Source organism: Staurois parvus, unplaced genomic scaffold (genome assembly GCF_062004578.1).
Source record: "Staurois parvus isolate SC_StPar_1 unplaced genomic scaffold, SC_StPar_1.0 ptg001527l, whole genome shotgun sequence".
Taxonomy (NCBI): domain Eukaryota; kingdom Metazoa; phylum Chordata; class Amphibia; order Anura; family Ranidae; genus Staurois; species Staurois parvus.
In genome coordinates, this window is record NW_028319323.1 from 443,122 (window position 1) to 465,063 (window position 21,942).

At 49.9% G+C, this 21,942-nt stretch overlaps 1 protein-coding gene across 2 annotated transcripts in view; it reads left to right on the plus strand.

Annotated features, from left to right (window-relative positions):
- Nucleotides 1–21,942, plus strand: part of LOC149435370 (metal transporter CNNM1-like) — a 77,770-nt gene that overhangs the window by 33,875 nt on the left and 21,953 nt on the right. The window contains exons 7-8 of one of the 2 annotated variants that reach the window (XM_089662720.1): nucleotides 11,892–11,954; nucleotides 20,777–20,940. In XM_089662720.1, the coding sequence (XP_089518846.1) occupies nucleotides 11,892–11,954; nucleotides 20,777–20,940 (227 nt within the window). The remainder of the gene's footprint in view (nucleotides 1–11,891; nucleotides 11,955–20,776; nucleotides 20,941–21,942) is intronic. The other variant, XM_089662721.1, reaches the window with a different exon arrangement.

A 21,942-nucleotide genomic window follows, 5' to 3' on the forward strand; every position in this document is an offset into this window, starting at 1 on the left:
TCCCCAGACCCCACATTCACTATATCCGCTCTCCCCGGACCCCGCATTCACTATATCCGCTCTCCCCAGACCCCACATTCACTCTATCCAATCTCCCCGGACCCCGCATTCACTATATCCGCTCTCCCCGGACCCCGCATTCACTATATCCGCTCTTCCCGGACCCCGCATTCACTATATCCGCTCTCCCCGGACCCCGCATTCACTATATCCGCTCTCCCCGGGCCCCGCATTCACTCTATCCGCTCTCCCCGGGCCCCGCATTCACTATATCCGCTCTCTCCGGACCCCGCATTCACTATATCCGCTCTCTCCGGTCCCCGCATTCAGTATATCCGCTCCCCCGGACCCCGCATTCACTGTATCCGCTCTCCCCGGACCCCGCATTCACTATATCCGCTCTCCCCGGACCCCGCATTCACTATATCCGCTCTCCCCGGACCCCGCATTCACTATATCCGCTCCCCCGGACCCCGCATTCAATGTATCCGCTCTCCCCGGACCCCGCATTCACCATATCCGCTCTCCCCGGACCCCGCATTCACTCTATCCACTCTCCCCGGACCCCACATTCCCTATATCCGCTCTCCCCGGACCCCACATTCCCTATATCCGCTCTCCCCGGACCCTACATTCACTCTATCCAATCTCCCGGACCCCGCATTCACTATATCCGCTCTCCACGGACCCCGCATTCACTATATCCGCTCTCTCCGGACCCCGCATTCACTATATCTGCTCTCCCCGGACCCCGCATTAACTATATCTGCTCTCCCCGGACCCCGCATTCACTATATCCGCTCCCCCGGACCCCGCATTCACTATATCCGCTCTCCCCGGACCCCGCATTCACTATATCCGCTCCCCCGGACCCCGCATTCACTATATCCGCTCTCTCCAGACCCCGCAATCACTATATCCGCTCTCCCCGGACCCCGCATTCACTATATCCGCTCCCCCCGGACCCCGCATTCACTATATCCGCTCTCTCCAGACCCCGCAATCACTATATCCGCTCTCCCCGGACCCCGCATTCACTATATCCGCTCTCCCCGGACCCCGCATTCAGTATATCCGCTCCCCCGGACCCCGCATTCAATGTATCCGCTCTCCCCGGACCCCGCATTCACCATATCCGCTCTCCCCGGACCCCGCATTCACTCTATCCACTCTCCCCGGACCCCACATTCCCTATATCCGCTCTCCCCGGACCCCACATTCCCTATATCCGCTCTCCCCGGACCCTACATTCACTCTATCCAATCTCCCGGACCCCGCATTCACTATATCCGCTCTCCACGGACCCCGCATTCACTATATCCGCTCTCTCCGGACCCCGCATTCACTATATCTGCTCTCCCCGGACCCCGCATTAACTATATCTGCTCTCCCCGGACCCCGCATTCACTATATCCGCTCCCCCGGACCCCGCATTCACTATATCCGCTCTCCCCGGACCCCGCATTCACTATATCCGCTCCCCCGGACCCCGCATTCACTATATCCGCTCTCTCCAGACCCCGCAATCACTATATCCGCTCTCCCCGGACCCCGCATTCACTATATCCGCTCCCCCCGGACCCCGCATTCACTATATCCGCTCTCTCCAGACCCCGCAATCACTATATCCGCTCTCCCCGGACCCCGCATTCACTATATCCGCTCTCCCCGGACCCCGCATTCAGTATATCCGCTCCCCCCGGACCCCGCATTCACTGTATCCGCTCCCCCCGGACCCCGCATTCACTGTATCCGCTCTCCCCGGACCCCGCATTAACTATATCCGCTCTCCCCGGACCCCGCATTCACTATATCCGCTCCCCCGGACCCCGCATTCACTATATCCGCTCTCCCCGGACCCCGCATTCACTATATCCGCTCTCCCCGGACCCCGCATTCACTATATCCGCTCTCTCCGGACCCCGCATTCCCTATATCCGCTCTCCCCGGACCCCGCGTTCACTATATCCGCTCTCCCCGGACCCCGCATTAACTATATCCGCTCTCCCCGGACCCCGCATTCACTATATCCGCTCCCCCGGACCCCGCATTCACTATATCCGCTCTCTCCGGACCCCGCATTCACTATATCCGCTCTCCCCGGACCCCGCATTAACTATATCCGCTCTCCCCGGACCCCGCATTCACTATATCCGCTCCCCCGGACCCCGCATTCACTATATCCGCTCTCTCCGGACCCCGCATTCACTATATCCGTTCCCCCGGACCCCGCATTCACTGTATCCGCTCTCCCCGGACCCCGCATTCACTATATCCGCTCTCCCCGGACCCCGCATTCACTATATCCGCTCTCCCGGGACCCCGCATTCACTATATCTCCTCCCCCCGGACCCCGCATTCACTATATCCGCTCTCCCTGGACCCCGCATTCACTATATCCGCTCTCCCCGGACCCCGCATTCACTATATCCGCTCCCCCGGACCCCGCATTCACTGAATCCGCTCTCCCCGGACCCCGCATTCACTGTATCCGCTCTCCCTGGACCCCGCATTCACTATATCCGCTCTCCCCGGACCCCGCATTCACTATATCCGCTCCCCCGGACCCCGCATTCACTGAATCCGCTCTCCCCGGACCCCGCATTCACTATATCCGCTCTCCCCGGACCCCGCATTTGCTGTATCCGCTTTCCCCGGACCCCGCATTCACTATATCCGCTCTCCCCGGACCCCGCATTCACTATATCCGCTCTCCCCGGACCCCGCATTCACTATATCCGCTCTCTCCCTGGACCCCGCGTTCACTATATCCGCTCTCCCCGGACCCCGCGTTCACTATATCCGCTCTCCCCGGACCCCGCGTTCACTATATCCGCTCTCCCCGGACCCCGCGTTCACTATATCCGCTCTCCCCGGACCCCGCGTTCACTATATCCTCTCTCCCCGGACCCCGCGTTCACTATATCCGCTCTCCCCGGACCCCGCATTCACTATATCCGCTCTCCCCGGACCCCGCATTCACTATATCCGCTCTCCCCGGACCCCGCGTTCACTATATCCGCTCTCCCCGGACCCCGCATTCACTATATCCGCTCTCCCCGGACCCCGCGTTCACTATATCCGCTCTCCCCGGACCCCGCTTTAACTATATCCGCTCTCCCCGGACCCCGCATTCACTGTATCCTCTCTCCCCGGACCCCGCATTCACTATATCCGCTCCCCCGGACCCCGCATTCACTATATCCGCTCCCCCCGGACCCCGCATTCACTATATCCGCTCTCTCCGGACCCCGCAATCACTATATCCGCTCTCCCCGGACCCCGCATTCACTATATCCGCTCTCCCCGGACCCCGCGTTCACTATATCCGCTCTCCCCGGACCCCGCATTCACTATATCCGCTCTCCCCGGACCCCGCTTTCACTATATCCGCTCTCCCCGGACCCCGCATTCACTATATCCGCTCTCCCCGGACCCCGCATTCACTATATCCGCTCTCCCCGGACCCCGCATTCACTATATCCGCTCTCCCCGGACCCCACATTCACTGTATCCGCTCTCCCACAGTACACAGAACACAGAAATGCAATTATTTTAGTAAATATAAACTGCTAAATACCTTTTCTCATCAGCAGTATAGAGCAGTCTTGTGACTTCTATCAGTGTCCAGCAGAGCACTGGTTAAAGCTTGTAGTAGGAGTTTGCATTCTCCTCTTGCTGTCCTATGAGGCTGCAGGACCCCGACCCTCTGTCTGGACAGAGCTGATTGCACTGTGCTGATCACATGCACTCTCCCAAGAAAAAAACAAAAAACCTTTCTACCAATACACACCAAACTGAGCATGTGCAGAATATTTCTGAGGCTGTGTTCTGTCAGGAGATGAAATGGGGACAGTAGAAGAAGGGGAGGATCAGAGAAGACAGGATCAATCCGCCTTTTCCCACAATGCAGAGGATTAACCCCCTCAGGTTCCACAGTGAGTATAACACATACTGTATGCTTTACTGCATTTACAGACTGATTTTACTGTTGTGGGTTTAGTAATACTTTTATGGCTCTCCATAATCCTCCATGACTTTTTATGACTCTCAATGCACTCTATGACCTTCATGACTCTCCATGATCCTCCATGAATCTCCATGATCTTCCATGCCATTCTATGACTCTCCATGACACTCTATTACCCTCCATGACCTTTCATGAGTCTCCATGGCTCTCTATGATTCTGACTCTCCATGACCCTTCATGATCCTCTATGAATCTCCATGACCCTCCATGACATTCTCTGACCCGCCATGATACTCTATTACCCTCCATGACCTTTATGACTCTCCATGAATCTCCATGTCCCTCCATGACTCTCCATGATCCTCCATGAATCTCCATGACCCTCCATGACTCTCCATGACTCTCCATGATCCTCCATGAATCTCCATGATCCTCCATGAATCTCTATGACCCACCATGATACTCTATTACCCTCCATGACCTTTCAAGAGTCTGCATGGCTCTCTATGATTCTGACTCGCCATGACCCTCCATGACTCTCTATGATCCTCCATGACCCTTCATGACATTCTGTGACCCACCATGATGCTCTATTACCCTCCATGACCTTCATGACTCTCCATGACTCTCCATGAATCTCCATGACCCACCATGACATTCTATGACCCACCATGATACTCTATGACCCTCCATGACCTTTCATGAGTCTCCATGGCTCTCTCTGATTCTGACTCGCCATGATCGTCCATGAATCTCCATGACCCACCATGACATTCTATGACCCACCATGATACTCTATGACCCTCCATGACCTTTCATGAGTCTCCATGGCTCTCTATGATTCTGACTCGCCATGACCCTCCATGACTCCGCAGAGCATGGCCTGTGGACTGAAGTGGTGTTTCTGCAGTGAAAGATCTGCTCTCTGTCATGGATAGGAAGAGAAATGGTCGGAGTTTAATCAGTACAGAGATTTTCAACAGGATATAATCTGCCTGGAAATGAGTTGTGTTATCCCAACACACTGGAAGCCCCTTCACTGGAGGCATCTGCTCCATAATTGGTGAAGATCAGTGTGGAGAGGGCTCTCACGTATCTCAGTGGTATATAAAAGGTTCCAGTTACAAGTGAAATATTCCATGAGGGCCTTTGTGTGCATCAGATTGGTGTCAGGTGTTCTTGAACCTCTCTAGAATGAAGTCTCTAGCTTGCTGAAGGTGGCCCTGAAGTTAAACTTGTAATAAACTTGCCGAGCTCAAGACACCTCAAGGGTCGAGTTATTACCTTTCTTATCCAGAAATGCCTCTTCCATGCATCCCTCTGATTCGTTCGTTCATTAGTTAGTTCACTTTTAGCGGCCATTTTCCTAATAATCCCCGGCATCCCGGCCACATTACATACCCAACTTCTGCTGTTCAAATAGTTGTTCCCATCCCTCATTGACTGGACACTAACCTCCATGGCGTATCATGGTGACAAAGTGACACCAGATTTAGAGGGGATCCCCTGGGGGGTCCTTATGTCTAATGAAGATTACATGTTATGTATTTAGAGAGAACTTTGTAGCCTCAGGATGTAAATGAATACTTATTGTATTCTGCACCCATGTAAGGACATACATGGGGAACATTCACTTTCTGGGGCCTTTGTACACTTACTATGATTGGTCCCTTACAGTCACATTGGTATGACGGTGATCTCTGAATAAAGCTTTATTGTCTTAAGATCCCTTGTACTAGAATGCCATTTCTGTCTTTGTCGGGGGCTGAGGTCGATGGAATGCTTTATTGTCCCTATCAGGTTGTGGCCATCTAAAATAATTAGGGAGAAGATTAAAAGGGGTAACGCCTGGTGACCCAATGACTGTGCTCATGAAGGCCCAGAATAGATTTAGTGCAATGTATATATACTGTGTGGATGGAAGTGTAGGGCGGACATGTAGACTGTCAGGTGTGGATGGAAGTGTAGGGTGGACATGTAGACTGTCAGGTGTGGATGGAAGTGTAGGGTGGACATGTAGACTGTCAGGTGTGGATGGAAGTGTAGGGTGGACGTGTAGACTGTCAGGTGTGGAGGGAAGTGTAGGGCGGACATGTAGACTGTCAGGTGTGGATGGAAGTGTAGGGCGGACATGTAGACTGTCAGGTGTGGAGGGAAGTGTAGGGTGGACATGTAGACTGTCAGGTGTGGATGGAAGTGTAGGGTGGACATGTAGACTGTCAGGTGTAGAGGGAAATGTAGGGCGGACGTGTAGACTGTCAGGTGTGGATGGAAGTGTAGGGTGGACATGTAGACTGTCAGGTGTGGATGGAAGTGTAGGGTGGATGTGTAGACTGTCAGGTGTGGATGGAAGTGTAGGGTGGACATGTAGACTGTCAGGTGTGGATGGAAGTGTAGGGTGGACGTGTAGACTGTCAGGTGTGGATGGAAGTGTAGGGTGGACGTGTAGACTGTCAGGTGTGGAGGGAAGTGTAGGGTGGACGTGTAGACTGTCAGGTGTGGATGGAAGTGTAGGGTGGACATGTAGACTGTCAGGTGTGGAGGGAAGTGTAGGGTGGACGTGTAGACTGTCAGGTGTGGATGGAAGTGTAGGGTGGACATGTAGACTGTCATGTGTGGAGGGAAGTGTAGGGTGGACATGTAGACTGTCAGGTGTGGATGGAAGTGTAGGGCGGACGTGTAGACTGTCATGTGTGGATGGAAGTGTAGATGGACATGTAGACTGTCAGGTGTGGAGGGAAGTGTAGGGTGGACATGTAGACTGTCAGGTGTGGATGGAAGTGTAGGGCGGACGTGTAGACTGTCATGTGTGGATGGAAGTGTAGATGGACATGTAGACTGTCATGTGTGGATGGAAGTGTAGGGTGGACGTGTAGACTGTCAGGTGTGGAGGGAAGTGTAGGGTGGACATGTAGACTGTCAGGTGTGGATGGAAGTGTAGGGTGGACGTGTAGACTGTCAGGTGTGGATGGAAGTGTAGGGTGGACGTGTAGACTGTCAGGTGTGGAGGGAAGTGTAGGGGGACATGTAGACTGTCAGGTGTGGATGGAAGTGTAGGGTGGACGTGTAGACTGTCAGGTGTGGATGGAAGTGTAGGGTGGACATGTAGACTGTCAGGTGTAGAGGGAAGTGTAGGGTGGACGTGTAGACTGTCAGGTGTGGATGGAAGTGTAGGGTGGATATGTGGACTGTGAGGTGTGGATGGAAGTGTAGGGCGGACGTGTAGACTGTCAGGTGTGGATGAAAGTGTAGGGTGGACGTGTAGACTGTCAGGTGTGGATGGAAGTGTAGGGTGGACTTGTAGACTGTCAGGTGTGGATGGAAGTGTAGGGTGGACTTGTAGACTGTCAGGTGTGGATGGAAGTGTAGGGTGGACATGTAGACTGTCAGGTGTGGATGGAAGTGTAGGGTGGACATGTAGACTGTCAGGTGTGGATGGAAGTGTAGGGTGGACATGTAGACTGTCAGGTGTGGAGGGAAGTGTAGGGTGGACATGTAGACTGTCAGGTGTGGATGGAAGTGTAGGGTGGACGTGTAGACTGTCAGGTGTGGATGGAAGTGTACGGTGGACGTGTAGACTGTCAGGTGTGGATGGAAGTGTAGGGTGGACATGTAGACTGTCAGGTGTGGATGGAAGTGTAGGGTGGACATGTAGACTGTCAGGTGTGGATGGAAGTGTAGGGTGGACATGTAGACTGTCAGGTGTGGAGGGAAGTGTAGGGTGGACATGTAGACTGTCAGGTGTGGATGGAAGTGTAGGGTGGACGTGTAGACTGTCAGGTGTGGATGGAAGTGTACGGTGGACGTGTAGACTGTCAGGTGTGGATGGAAGTGTAGGGCGGACATGTAGACTGTCAGGTGGGGATCGAAGTGTGGGCGGACATGTAGACTGTCAGGTGTGGATGGAAGTGTAGGGTGGACATGTAGACTGCCAGGTGTGGATGGAAGTGTAGGGTGGACGTGTAGACTGTCAGGTGTGGATGGAAGTGTAGGGCCGACATGTAGACTGTCAGGTGTGGATGGAAGTGTAGGGTGGACGTGTAGACTGTCAGGTGGGGATGGAAGTGTAGGGCGGACATGTAGACTGTCAGGTGTGGATGGAAGTGTAGGGTGGACGTGTAGACTGTCAGGTGTGGATGGAAGTGTAGGGTGGACGTGTAGACTGTCAGGTGTGGATGGAAGTGTAGGGTGGACGTGTAGACTGTCAGGTGTGGAGGGAAGTGTAGGGTGGACGTGTAGACTGTCAGGTGTGGATGGAAGTGTAGGGTGGACGTGTAGACTGTGAGGTGTGGATGAAAGTGTATGGTGGACGTGTAGACTGTCAGGTGTAGAGGGAAGTGTAGGGTGGACGTGTAGACTGTCAGGTGTGGATGGAAGTGTAGGGTGGACGTGTAGACTGTCAGGTGTGGAGGGAAGTGTAGGGTGGACATGTAGACTGTCAGGTGTGGATGGAAGTGTAGGTCGACACGTAGACTGTCAGGTGTGGATGGAAGTGTAGGGTGGATATGTAGACTTTCAGGTGTGGATGGAAGTGTAGGGTGGACGTGTAGACTGTCATGTGTGGATGGAAGTGTAGGGTGGACATGTAGACTGTCAGGTGTGGATGGAAGTGTAGGGTGGACATGTAGACTGTCAGGTGTAGAGGGAAGTGTAGGGTGGACGTGTAGACTGTCAGGTGTGGATGGAAGTGTAGGGGGATATGTAGACTTTCAGGTGTGGATGGAAGTGTAGGGTGGACGTGTAGACTGTCAGGTGTGGATGGAAGTGTAGGGTGGACATGTAGACTGTCAGGTGTGGAGGGAAGTGTAGGGTGGACATGTAGACTGTGAGATGTGGATGGAAGTGTAGGGCGGACATGTAGACTGTCAGGTGTGGAGGGAAGTGTAGGGTGGACATGTAGACTGTCAGGTGTGGATGGAAGTGTAGGGTGGACGTGTAGACTGTCATGTGTGGATGGAAGTGTAGGGTGGACGTGTAGATGGTCATGTGTGGATGAAAGTGTAGGGTGGACATGTAGACTGTCAGGTGTGGAGGGAAGTGTAGGGTGGACATGTAGACTGTCAGGTGTGGATGGAAGTGTAGGGTGGACATGTAGACTGTCAGGTGTGGATGGAAGTGTAGGGTGGACATGTAGACTGTCAGGTGTGGATGGAAGTGTAGGGTGGACATGTAGACTGTCAGGTGTGGATGGAAGTGTAGGGCGGACATGTAGACTGTGAGGTGTGGATGGAAGTGTAGAGTGGACGTGTAGACTGTGAGGTGTGGATGGAAGTGTAGGGTGGACGTGTAGACTGTCAGGTGTGGAGGGAAGTGTAGGGTGGACATGTAGACTGTGAGATGTGGATGGAAGTGTAGGGTGGATATGTAGACTGTCGGGTGTGGAAGGAAGTGTAGGGTGGACATGTAGACTGTGTGGTGTGGATGGAAGTGTAGGGTGGACGTGTAGACTGTCAGGTGTGGAGGGAAGTGTAGGGGGACGTGTAGACTGTCAGGTGTGGATGGAAGTGTAGGGTGGACATGTAGACTGTCAGGTGTGGAGGGAAGTGTAGGGTGGACATGTAGACTGTGAGGTGTGGATGGAAGTGTAGGGCGGACGTGTAGACTGTGAGATGTGGATGGAAGTGTAGGGTAGACATGTAGACTGTGAGATGTGGATGGAAGTGTAGGGTGGACATGTGGACTGTCAGGTGTGGATGGAAGTGTAGGGTGGACATGTAGACTGTCAGGTGTGGAGGGAAGTGTAGGGTGGACATGTAGACTGTCAGGTGTGGATGGAAGTGTAGGGCGGACGTGTAGACTGTGAGATGTGGATGGAAGTGTAGGGTGGACATGTAGACTGTGAGGTGTGGAGGGAAGTGTAGGGTGGACATGTAGACTGTCAGGTGTGGAGGGAAGTGTAGGGTGGACATGTAGACTGTCAGGTGTGGATGGAAGTGTAGGGTGGACATGTAGACTGTCAGGTGTGGAGGGAAGTGTAGGGTGGACGTGTAGACTGTGAGGTGTGGATGGAAGTGTAGGGTGGACGTGTAGACTGTCAGGTGTGGATGGAAGTGTAGGGTGGACGTGTAGACTGTGAGGTGTGGATGGAAGTGTAGGGTGGACATGTAGACTGTCGGGTGTGGATGGAAGTGTAGGGTGGACATGTAGACTGTCAGGTGTGGAGGGAAGTGTAGGGCAGACGTGTAGACTCTGAGGTGTGGATGGAAGTGTAGGGTGGACATGTAGACTGTCAGGTGTAGAGGGAAGTGTAGGGTGGATGTGTAGACTGTCAGGTGTGGATGGAAGTGTAGGGTGGACATGTAGACTGTCAGGTGTGGAGGGAAGTGTAGGGTGGACATGTAGACTGTCGGGTGTGGAGGGAAGTGTAGGGCGGACGTGTAGACTGTCAGGTGTGGATAGAAGTGTAGGGTGGACATGTAGACTGTCGGGTGTGGAGGGAAGTGTAGGGTGGACATGTAGACTGTCAGGTGTGGATGGAAGTGTAGGGTGGACATGTAGACTGTCAGGTGTGGAGGGAAGTGTAGGGTGGACATGTAGACTGTCAGGTGTGGATGGAAGTGTAGGGTGGACATGTAGACTGTCAGGTGTGGAGGGAAGTGTAGGGTGGACATGTAGACTGTCAGGTGTGGAGGGAAGTGTAGGGTGGACATGTAGACTGTCAGGTGTGGATGGAAGTGTACGGTGGACATGTAGACTGTCGGGTGTGGAGGGAAGTGTAGGGTGGACATGTAGACTGTCAGGTGTGGATGGAAGTGTACGGTGGACGTGTAGACTGTCGGGTGTGGAGGGAAGTGTAGGGTGGACATGTAGACTGTCAGGTGTGGATGGAAGTGTACGGTGGACATGTAGACTGTGAGATGTGGATGGAAGTGTAGGGTGGACATGTAGACTGTCAGGTGTGAATGGAAGTGTAGGGTGGACATGTAGACTGTCAGGTGTGGATGGAAGTGTAGGGTGGACATGTAGACTGTCAGGTGTGGAGGGAAGTGTAGGGTGGACATGTAGACTGTCAGGTGTGGATGGAAGTGTAGGGTGGACATGTAGACTGTCAGGTGTGGATGGAAGTGTAGGGTGGACATGTAGACTGTCAGGTGTGGATGGAAGTGTAGGGTGGACGTGTAGACTGTCAGGTGTGGAGGGAAGTGTAGGGTGGACGTGTAGACTGTCAGGTGTGGATGGAAGTGTAGGGTGGACATGTAGACTGTCAGGTGTGGATGGAAGTGTACGGTGGACATGTAGACTGTCGGGTGTGGAGGGAAGTGTAGGGTGGACATGTAGACTGTCAGGTGTGGAGGGTGGACATGTAGACTGTCAGGTGTGGATGGAAGTGTAGGGTGGACGTGTAGACTGTCAGGTGTGGATGGAAGTGTAGGGTGGACATGTAGACTGTCAGGTGTGGATGGAAGTGTAGGGTGGACATGTAGACTGTCAGGTGTGGAGGGTGGACATGTAGACTGTCAGGTGTGGAGGGAAGTGTAGGGTGGACGTGTAGACTGTCAGGTGTGGAGGGAAGTGTAGGGTGGACGTGTAGACTGTCAGGTGTGGTGCTCTTTAGTACATAGCCGGATTGCAGGTGAACAAAGGTTAATAAAGTTCATTTCCATCCATTTGTGTACAGAGTGTAGAGCTGATGGTAAGTTCCGCATTCTTTTTTTTGGATCCCTAATATATTATTAATACGATTTGATTTTTTTGCTTTTCTAACAGTATTTATAAAACCGTTCTTCTAATTCTGATAACAACCCATTTTCAAGCTTGTGCCACTTATCGTCTTCTTGTGTGTTCTCCATATGGATAGATTTGTACATTGTTCCCGTAGAATTGCCGGATTCTCGTCCATTGAGATCCCTCTTTCCAGTGTGTGCTCTGTATTTGTATGCTCTCATCCCGATCTTACTCCCGTTTTGCTTTGCCCTCCCAGTACCTGTGTCCGTATCTCGCACCTTCGCTTTCAGCAGAGGGGAATCCTTGGCTGGCTCCCCAGGTAATGTGCATGGCTGTCCTTCCATCATGAAAATGGGTTGAATTCATATAAATATATGAATGTTCTGGAGTCGATCCTCCTATGCATGGAAACCTCCATAGAAATCGTCCCACCAGGAGATCGTTGTCTGTTTCTTCCCTTTTATTGTGTATTATTGATCATTTATGGAATACAGATCAATGGATTATCCAGTGAGAAGACTTGATGTAGGGCTGGCTGTACACTAGTAATGTTTTGTTCAGAAATTTTAAGAACATTCATTCAAATGTTGGTTGGAACATTCAGCGGAGAATCTACTAATGTATGGCCAGCTTAGGGAAGATGTTCTTGTGTCGAGGGCTTGTGATGTTCAGCCATGTGACCCATAGTGCTACGTCACTGCTCACCTTGTTCTTGTGATGGGGAGTTCTGCGAACACTGGAGGATCACATGGGATTGTACAGGCCAGTTCTCAGCCAGCTATACCTTCACATCAGTCCCCACCCCCGAGGAGCTTACAATCTAAGGTCTCTATCTCATATACTAGGGCCAATGTAGACAGGAGCCAATTACCTAACAACATTCTTTTGGACTGTGAGAGTACACCCACACAAGCACAGGGAGAGCAACTGGCCTATACATTCCCATCTGACACATCAGTCCCAGCCCCCAAGGAGCTCACAATATAAGGTCTCCATCTTACATACTAGGACCATCTGACACATCAGTCCCAGCCCCCAAGGAGCTCACAATCTAAGGTCTCTATCTTACATACTAGGACCATCTGACACATCAGTCCTGCCCCCAAGGAGCTCACAATCTAAAGTCTCTATCTTACATACTAGGACCATCTGACACATCAGTCCCAGCCCCCAAGGAGCTCACAATCTAAGGTCTCCATCTTACATACTAGGACCATCTGACACATCAGTCCCAGCCCCCAAGGAGCTCACAGTCTAAGGTCTCCATCTTACATACTAGGACCATCTGACACATCAGTCCCAGCCCCCAAGGAGCTTACAATCTAAGGTCTCTATCTTACATACTAGAACCATCTGACACATCAGTCCCAGCCCCCAAGGAGCTTACAATCTAAGGTCTCTATCTTACATACTAGGACCATCTGACACATCAGTCCCAGCCCCCAAGGAGCTTACAATCTAAGGTCTCTATCTTACATACTAGAACCATCTGACACATCAGTCCCAGCCCCCAAGGAGCTCACAATCTAAGGTCTCTATCTTACATACTAGGACCATCTGACACATCAGTCCCAGCCCCCAAGGAACTCACAATCTAAGGTCTCTATCTTACATACTAGAACCATCTGACACATCAGTCCCAGCCCCCAAGGAGTTTACAATCTAAAGTCTCTATCTTACATACTAGGACCATCTGACACATCAGTCCTGCCCCCAAGGAGCTCACAATCTAAGGTCTCCATCTTACATACTAGGACCATCTGACACATCAGTCCCATCTCCCAAGGAGCTTACAATCTAAAGTCTCTTTCTTACATACTAGAACCATCTGACACATCAGTCCCAGCCCCCAAGGAGCTCACAATCTAAGGTCTCTATCTTACATACTAGGACCATCTGACACATCAGTCCCAGCCCCCAAGGAGCTCACAATCTAAGGTCTCCATCTTACATACTAGGACCATCTGACACATCAGTCCCAGCCCCCAAGGAGCTCACAATCTAAGGTCTCCATCTTACATACTAGGACCATCTGACACATCAGTCCCAGCCCCCAAGGAGCTCACAATCTAAGGTCTCCATCTTACATACTAGAACCATCTGACACATCAGTCCCAGCCCCCAAGGAGCTCACAATCTAAGGTCTCTATCTTACATACTAGGACCGTCTGACACATCAGTCCCAGCCCCCAAGGAGCTCACAATCTAAGGTCTCTATCTTACATACTAGAACCATCTGACACATCAGTCCCAGCCCCCAAGGAGCTCACAATCTAAGGTCTCTATCTTACATACTAGGACCGTCTGACACATCAGTCCCAGCCCCCAAGGAGCTTACAATCTAAGGTCTCTATCTTACATACTAGAACCATCTGACACATCAGTCCCTGCCCCCAAGGAGCTTACAATCTAAAGTCTCTATCTTACATACTAGGACCATCTGACACATCAGTCCTGCCCCCAAGGAGCTCACAATCTAAGGTCTCCATCTTACATACTAGGACCATCTGACACATCAGTCCCATCTCCCAAGGAGCTTACAATCTAAGGTCTCCATTTTACATACTAGGACCATCTGACACATCAGTCCCATCTCCCAAGGAGCTTACAATCTAAAGTCTCTTTCTTACATACTAGAACCATCTGACACATCAGTCCCAGCCCCCAAGGAGCTCACAATCTAAGGTCTCTATCTTACATACTAGGACCATCTGACACATCAGTCCTGCCCCCAAGGAGCTCACAATCTAAAGTCTCTATCTTACATACTAGGACCATCTGACACATCAGTCCTGCCCCCCCACATTTTTAGTGGTGGAGATACACTTTAAGTCCTGCAGTAAGCACCCAGAATGCCGTTAGTCTACAGGTGGATTGATTTCACTGAACATGTTCCAGAACTCTAATGTAAGAAGTGAGTAGTTCCTGTCCATCCTTTCACACATGGTCCTCAGCACCCCCAGGATGATGATATCAGTGCGTATGGATTCTTCCTGGTCGTGTCAAGCTTTGGGCAGGCCCCTCCTACATGTTCCTGTTGGTCAGTAAGGTCACCTATCATAGTGACGGGCCAATAGAAATGTGCAGAACAGGAGAGACCAGCACTTGACACCACCGGGAATTGTGGAAACTTCTCATTTCTATAGGTTACCTGGAGGATGGATCCAATACAAGTCCTAATGAAAACAAATCAGAAGATTTACAATAAGCAGGAAGTCTTCTCCTGCACAACGAGCACTAAGAGTCGCCTCATGTTCCACAAATCACACAAAGTCCTCCGTTACTGAAAAAGTACAAAACAAATCTCGTCTGGGGCTAAGCTGAGGAGATCTCCGACAAACGTGGAATAACCAGAAAATACCCCAAACTTGGCCCAATAGAGACCTCCACCTACCACATGTAACCAGACTTCAATTTACCACCTTGACCACCTGCACCATAGACATCGCCGGGCAACCTTTCCACAGCCACCATTTATACCCGCAATATAATCATCATATAATAATACCGTTTCATTGAATTGTATCACAAATCTCTTCCTGGATAACTCAGCCCCCAAACCTGGGACTTCAGTTTTGGTTGGAGGTTGACTGGTGGTCCCACTCTCTGGGTTTTAGGGTCTCTGTTGGCCGGGTCTCTGTACTTCAGTTTGTTTTCCCCATCTGACATTTTGCAGTTTTTGTTACATTTTTATTTTAATATTAGGGATGTTTAATTCTTTTCCTTGACCACTTCCACTCCGGGCCAATCCTGGCATTCCTCTCCTACATGTAAAAAAAATCTTTTTTTTTTTTGCTAGAAAACGATTTAGAACCCACATGGAAGAAAAATATATTTTAAATGTATTTTAAAAATATTCTTCCCAAATATATTGACATATATTTGAAATGCTACAATTTTGGCCGTATTCAATTTATTTCAAAATATATTTCAATACACACATATATATATATATATATATACACACTGTATGTTGAAATGCATTTTTTTTGTATATTACAAAATTTATGAAAAATATTTTTAAAAATACATTTTCAAATATACTGTATGTCTTTAAAAATAAACGTAATCTACATTTTTGGAACGCATTTACGAATGTATGTAAAAATATATGTTAAAATGACATTTTTATATGTTAAAAAAATCTGAAGAATATATTTAAAAAATGTATATTTTTAAAAATATTTTTCATATATTTTGTAACATATAAAAAACGCATTTCAACATACAGTGTGTGTATATATATTATATATATAATGCGCCTGACCGCGGTACGGTGCCAAATGACGGTATCTAAAAATCTCCACGGGCAACGCTTTTAAAGCCTTTGTAGGCGACCAGTTTAGAGTCACACAGGAGGTCTGGCAGTAACATGATTGCTCTCGCTCTGACATTCGCGGTGACACCTCACATGTCTGGTGCGATTGCGGTTTACATATGTGTGCGGGTCCTACATGCGTGTTCACCTTTGCGTGTCAGCACAGGGGAATGGGGGCGCTTTAACATTTTTTTTATTTAAAATGTTTTGTTTTTTGCACTGTAACTTACTTTTTTTCATCAACTTTATTACTATTACAAGGGATAAACAATATCTTATTCCTGGGCTGTGAGAGGTCCTTTATGTGGAGAGATTGGGGATCTATTAGACCCCCCCCCTCCCCCATCTCTTCTTTAACCTGCAATGCAGCCAATCAGGCACAGATCAGTGTGATTGGCTGCTCTCTTCACCAATACCAGCCAGGTAAACTGAACCGAAACAGGCAGTGAGCAAATCCTTGTCGCTTCTTGGAGGGTCACTGTGTGACTAGTGTCCTTGCTGGGCTCCCCGATGTTCTCACTGTGTGACTAGTGTCCTTGCTGGGCTCCCCGATGTTCCTCTCACTGTGTGACTAGCAGGGGCGGACTGACCATTTGGAAACACGGGCACTGCCCGAGGGCCCGTGGTCAGTAGGGGGCCCCTTGAGATGCTCTTGGTACCTTTTTGATAAGCTTTTTTAAATTTGTTAAGGACACAGGGGCCCCATGATCCCCTATTGCCCAGGGGCCCCATGAGTTGTCAGTCCGCCCCTGGTGACTAGTGTCCTTGCCGGGCTCCCCAATGTTCCTCTCACTGGGTGACTAGTGTCTTTGCTGGGCTCCCCGATGTTCCTCTCACTGTGTGACTATTGTCCTTGCCGGGCTCCCCAATGTTCCTCTCACTGTGTGATTGGGTCCTTGCCAGGCTCCCCGATGTTCCTCTCACTGTGTGACTATTGTCCTTGCCGGGCTCCCCGATGTTCCTCTCACTGTGTGACTATTGTCCTTGCCAGGCTCCCCGATGTTCCTCTCACTGTGTGACTATTGTCCTTGCCAGGCTCCCCGATGTTCCTCTCACTGTGTGACTATTGTCCTTGCCGGGCTCCCCGATGTTCCTCTCACTGAGTGACTAGTGTCCTTGCCGGGCTCCCCAATGTTCCTCTCACTGTGTGATTGGGTCCTTGCCGGGCTCCCCGATGTTCCTCTCACTGAGTGACTATTGTCCTTGCCAGGCTCCCCGATGTTCCTCTCACTGTGTGATTGGGTCCTTGCCGGGCTCCCCGATGTTCCTCTCACTGTGTGACTATTGTCCTTGCCGGGCTCCCCGATGTTCCTCTCACTGTGTGACTATTGTCCTTGCCAGGCTCCCCGATGTTCCTCTCACTGTGTGACTATTGTCCTTGCCAGGCTCCCCGATGTTCCTCTCACTGTGTGACTATTGTCCTTGCCGGGCTCCCCGATGTTCCTCTCACTGAGTGACTAGTGTCCTTGCTGGGCTCCCCAATCACACGGGAGACCCCACTAAAGGCAGTGGTGGGAAAGAGGTGGGCCCCCTTCTGGCGCCTCTTAAAGTAATCCAGTGGCTTGTTAGGTGCTTGGATTACTTTTACTTTGTAGGAAATCACTGGGACTGACGTATCAGCCTTCCCATCCATAGATAGATCCATAGACTCCCTCCAGAGTTGGGTGTGGCCAGCTCAGTGGATTGCTGGAGGAAAGTCCTGGATCCTTTCTTGGATACACAGAATATAACTGGATAGAACATTTATAGGGAAAGGTGATCCCGGGAATATCCGAATATTGATCCAGGGAATATCCGATTATTGATCCCGGGAATATCTGATTGCCTCTCGGGGGATCAGGAAGGAATTTTTCCCCTGCAGGAGCACATTGGATCGTGCTGGATTTTTGCCTTCCTCTGGATCAGCTGTGGGTGTCGGATTATAACTTTTTTTTTTAATGGTTGAACTGAATGGACTTTTGCCTTTTGTCAGCCAGACTAACTATGGAACTATGTAAAGTATTATTTTACTGAAAGGGTAGTTGATGCCAGGAATAGACTCCCAGGAGAGGTAGTGAGACAGTCATCAGTAAATGGCTTCAAACATGCATGGGGCAAACATAGATCTATACTCAGACAAAAAAGTTAACAAAAAAACAAAAACACTGAGACACCATGGACCACTCAGAGTAAGGAATCACAGAGCATGATGGGAGGAGCAGGCATCTGACACTCCTTTTTGTGTTTTATACATTTCTTGGCATATATGTAGTCTCAGGAAGTGTAAGAAGACACGGGGGCCACAAGCGGTGGTGTCAGCGGGAGGTATTGGTAGTTTAATACCAACTCTTGGATGGGCTTCTTAGTGAACACAATATACAGGGATATGGGAAATGGTTCTGACATCAGCGCACCCTCACAGGTTGGACCGGACGGAATGACGTCTTTATTCGACCTTACCAACTATGTTGAATGCTGAAGAGTCTGGTCATCACCATTGGAATGTAAGGTGGGAGATGTGGGGCCCCCAGAGAAATGAGTAGAATACCTTTTATTACTTATTTCAGGTACTTATATAGCACCGTCAATGTAAACAGCGCTTTACATATATATTGTACATTCACATTAGTCCCCGCCCCCGAGGAGCGTACAATCTAAGGTCACTAACTCACATTCATACATACACATATTAGGGCCAATTTAGACAGGAGCCAATTATCCTCCCAGCATGTCTTTGGAGTGTGGGAGGAAACTGGAGGACCTGGAGGAAACCCACACAGGCACAGGGAGAACATGCAAACTCCAGGCAGGTGGCGCCGTGGTTGGGATTTTAACCACTGACCCGAGTACTGCCAGGCAGAAGTGCTAATTACTTAACCACTATGCTGCCCATGTTCGCAGCAAAGCTACACTTTTGACAACAAAATCCTAATGAAGAAGAATTAAGCTCCAGGTGAGTCGATTTATTCATTAAACAGGTGTCCAGCAGACAGGTGATTATAACAGGGCGTGACCTAACAAAGAAAACCCCGCCCATTTCATGCTGTCAGCAATGGCACCACATGGAAGAGAAATATCACAAGGCCTGAGAAAGAAAATGCAGACTCCAGGCAGGTGGTGCCGTGGTTTGGATTTTAACCAATGACCCGAGTACTGCCAGGTGGAAGTCCTAACCACTCAGCCACTGTGCTGCCCACTATTGGGAGAGGAAGTTTTCTGAGAGCCTGACAGGGTCACTTTAATGGAGAAACACAAAGGTGGCCATTGCTGACCTCTCTGAAAACCCTTTGGCTTTAATACTTTCCAAGTCACAGCCTTGGAGCCAATACGGGACATCTTACCTTCTCTGCTCTGCGGATTGTTCCAGGTCACAGAAAAAGAAACCGAAGCCAGAGACAACCAGGCACATTGTACGTGAGGAGGAGGCCACAATGACAGCCCTGCGTGCTTCTTTCGGGAAGGGTTTAGGCTGCAGGATTCTTGGGCAGGTGCAGTAATCTTGATTCATGAAATGATCCTCTTGGATTGCTTCAACTGCCTAAATCTGAGGAATCCTAAAGTTATGGGGGGTTGCCCACGCTGGGGTAACTCTACATGATGAAGGATGGCACTCCATGGCTGACAGGAGGCCTTACTTGGAAATCCCAGGACACACAAGGAAGGTGGTGACTTATTCCACCAACGTCTAACCAAAACTGATGTCCGGTTTGCAGGATAAACATAAAACCAATAATTGTTATAACAAAGACTCGTCTAATAAGGAGTGGCAGGTGGACCTTATGATGGCCAAATCCGGCTTCTCGTGTCTTCTCCCACAGCACATGAGAACCTCAGAACCTTGAGATCAAACCCTCGGGGCACTCTAATGGGGAAACACCAATGCTAACCAGAAATGGTGACCCATTGCCCCACCTTCTGTACCATGCTGCAAAATACTAAATATAATGGGTGTCTTCACTTCCCAACAGCACAGGAGAGGGTGAAAGAAGCCGCCAAATTCCTGCTCCTATCTAGTTACAAAAACATCAGATTTTGGGGTGTGGTGGAAGGAAACTCGAGGTATAACGTCCAGCTGCCACTCTATGTACTCTCAGACTTCAGATATGTAAGTAAAGCTAATCAGGAAGATTTGTGAAGATTCCAGTTCTTGCCTCATCCCAGTGGTGACCGGTTCTCTTTAAGATGACAATTTTCTTTGATCGTTCCTGGGAGGGATTTGTATTATTTCTGGATTGCGATGATCATTCTTGTCTGGGTAGTTGTGTCCATCTGACCCGGTAGTTGTGTCCATCTGACCCGGTAGTTGTGTCCTTCTGACCCGGTAGTTGTGTCCTTCTGACCCGGTAGTTGTCTCCTTCTGACCCGGTAGTTGTGTCCTTCTGACCCGGTAGTTGTGTCCTTCTGACCCGGTAGTTGTCTCCTTCTGACCAGGTAGTTGTCTCCTTCTGACCCGGTAGTTGTCTCCTTCTGACCAGGTAGTTGTCTCCTTCTGACCAGGTAGTTGTCTCCTTCTGACCCGGTAGTTGTCTCCTTCTGACCAGGTAGTTGTCTCCTTCTGACCAGGTAGTTGTCTCCTTCTGACCCGGTAGTTGTCTCCTTCTGACCAGGTAGTTGTCTCCTTCTGACCAGGTAGTTGTCTCCTTCTGACCCGGTAGTTGTGTCCTTCTGACCCGGTAGTTCTCTCCTTCTGACCCGGTAGTTGTGTCCTTCTGACCCGGTAGTTGTGTCCTTCTGACCCGGTAGTTGTATCCTTCTGACCCGCTGCATTTCCTTTGCTGTCCTTCTTTATCCTACTTTCTGTCCAATGTTCTTCTTTCTTTTCCTCCCTCCCCGGCTGTCCATAGTAAACAGATCCCCTTCTCGCTGCAGTGGCTTGAATCGTTCTGAATCCCCTAACAGAGAACGCAACGACTACGGGGGGAGCACCAACCAGCTCAGCAACAGCAACAACAACCTCTACATCCCCGACTACTCTGTGCACATCCTCTCCGATGTCCAATACGTCAAGGTGAGCCACCATGAGAGGTCCAAGATGGAACAGATCACTGCCAATGACTCCTCAACCCTACTGACTATAGACCCGCTGAGTTTACTGACGTCTCTCCTAAACCCTACTGACTATAGACCTGCTGAGTTTACTGACCTCTACTCCTCAACCCTACTGACTATAGACCTGCTGAGTTTACTGACCTCTACTCCTCAACCCTACTGACTATAGACCTGCTGAGTTTACTGACCTCTACTCCTCAACCCTACTGACTATAGACCCGCTGAGTTTACTGACCTCTACTCCTCAACCCTACTGACTATAGACCTGCTGAGTTTACTGACGTCTACTCCTCAACCCTACTGACTATAGACCTGCTGAGTTTACTGACGTCTACTCCTCAACCCTACTGACTATAGACCCGCTGAGTTTACTGACGTCTACTTCTCAACCCTACTGACTATAGACCCGCTGAGTTTACTGACGTCTCTCCTAAATCTTACTGACTATAGAACTTCTGAGTTTACTGATGTCTACTCCTAAACCCTACTGACTATAGACCCGCTGAGTTTACTGACGTCTCTCCTAAACCTTACTGACTATAGAAGTTCTGAGTTTACTGATATCTACTCCTAAACCTTACTGACTATAGACCTGCTGAGTTTACTGACCTCTACTCCTCAACCCTACTGACTATAGAACTTCTGAGTTTACTGACCTCTACTCCTCAACCCTACTGACTATAGAACTTCTGAGTTTACTGATGTCTTCTCCTAAACCCTACCAAACTGCTGAGTTTACTGACATCTACTCCTAAACCTTACTGACTATAGACCCACTGAGTTTACTGACGTCTCTCCTAAACCTTACTTGCTGTAGAACCGCTTTGTGATTTTTGAGAAAAGGTTTAACATTTCAAAAAGGTTTTCCAAAGAACAAAGTGACCACCCTCTGATGATGTCACTTTCCAGTAAACCGTTATTTGTCCAATCCAGCAGATATAGACATCCCCACCCACTGACT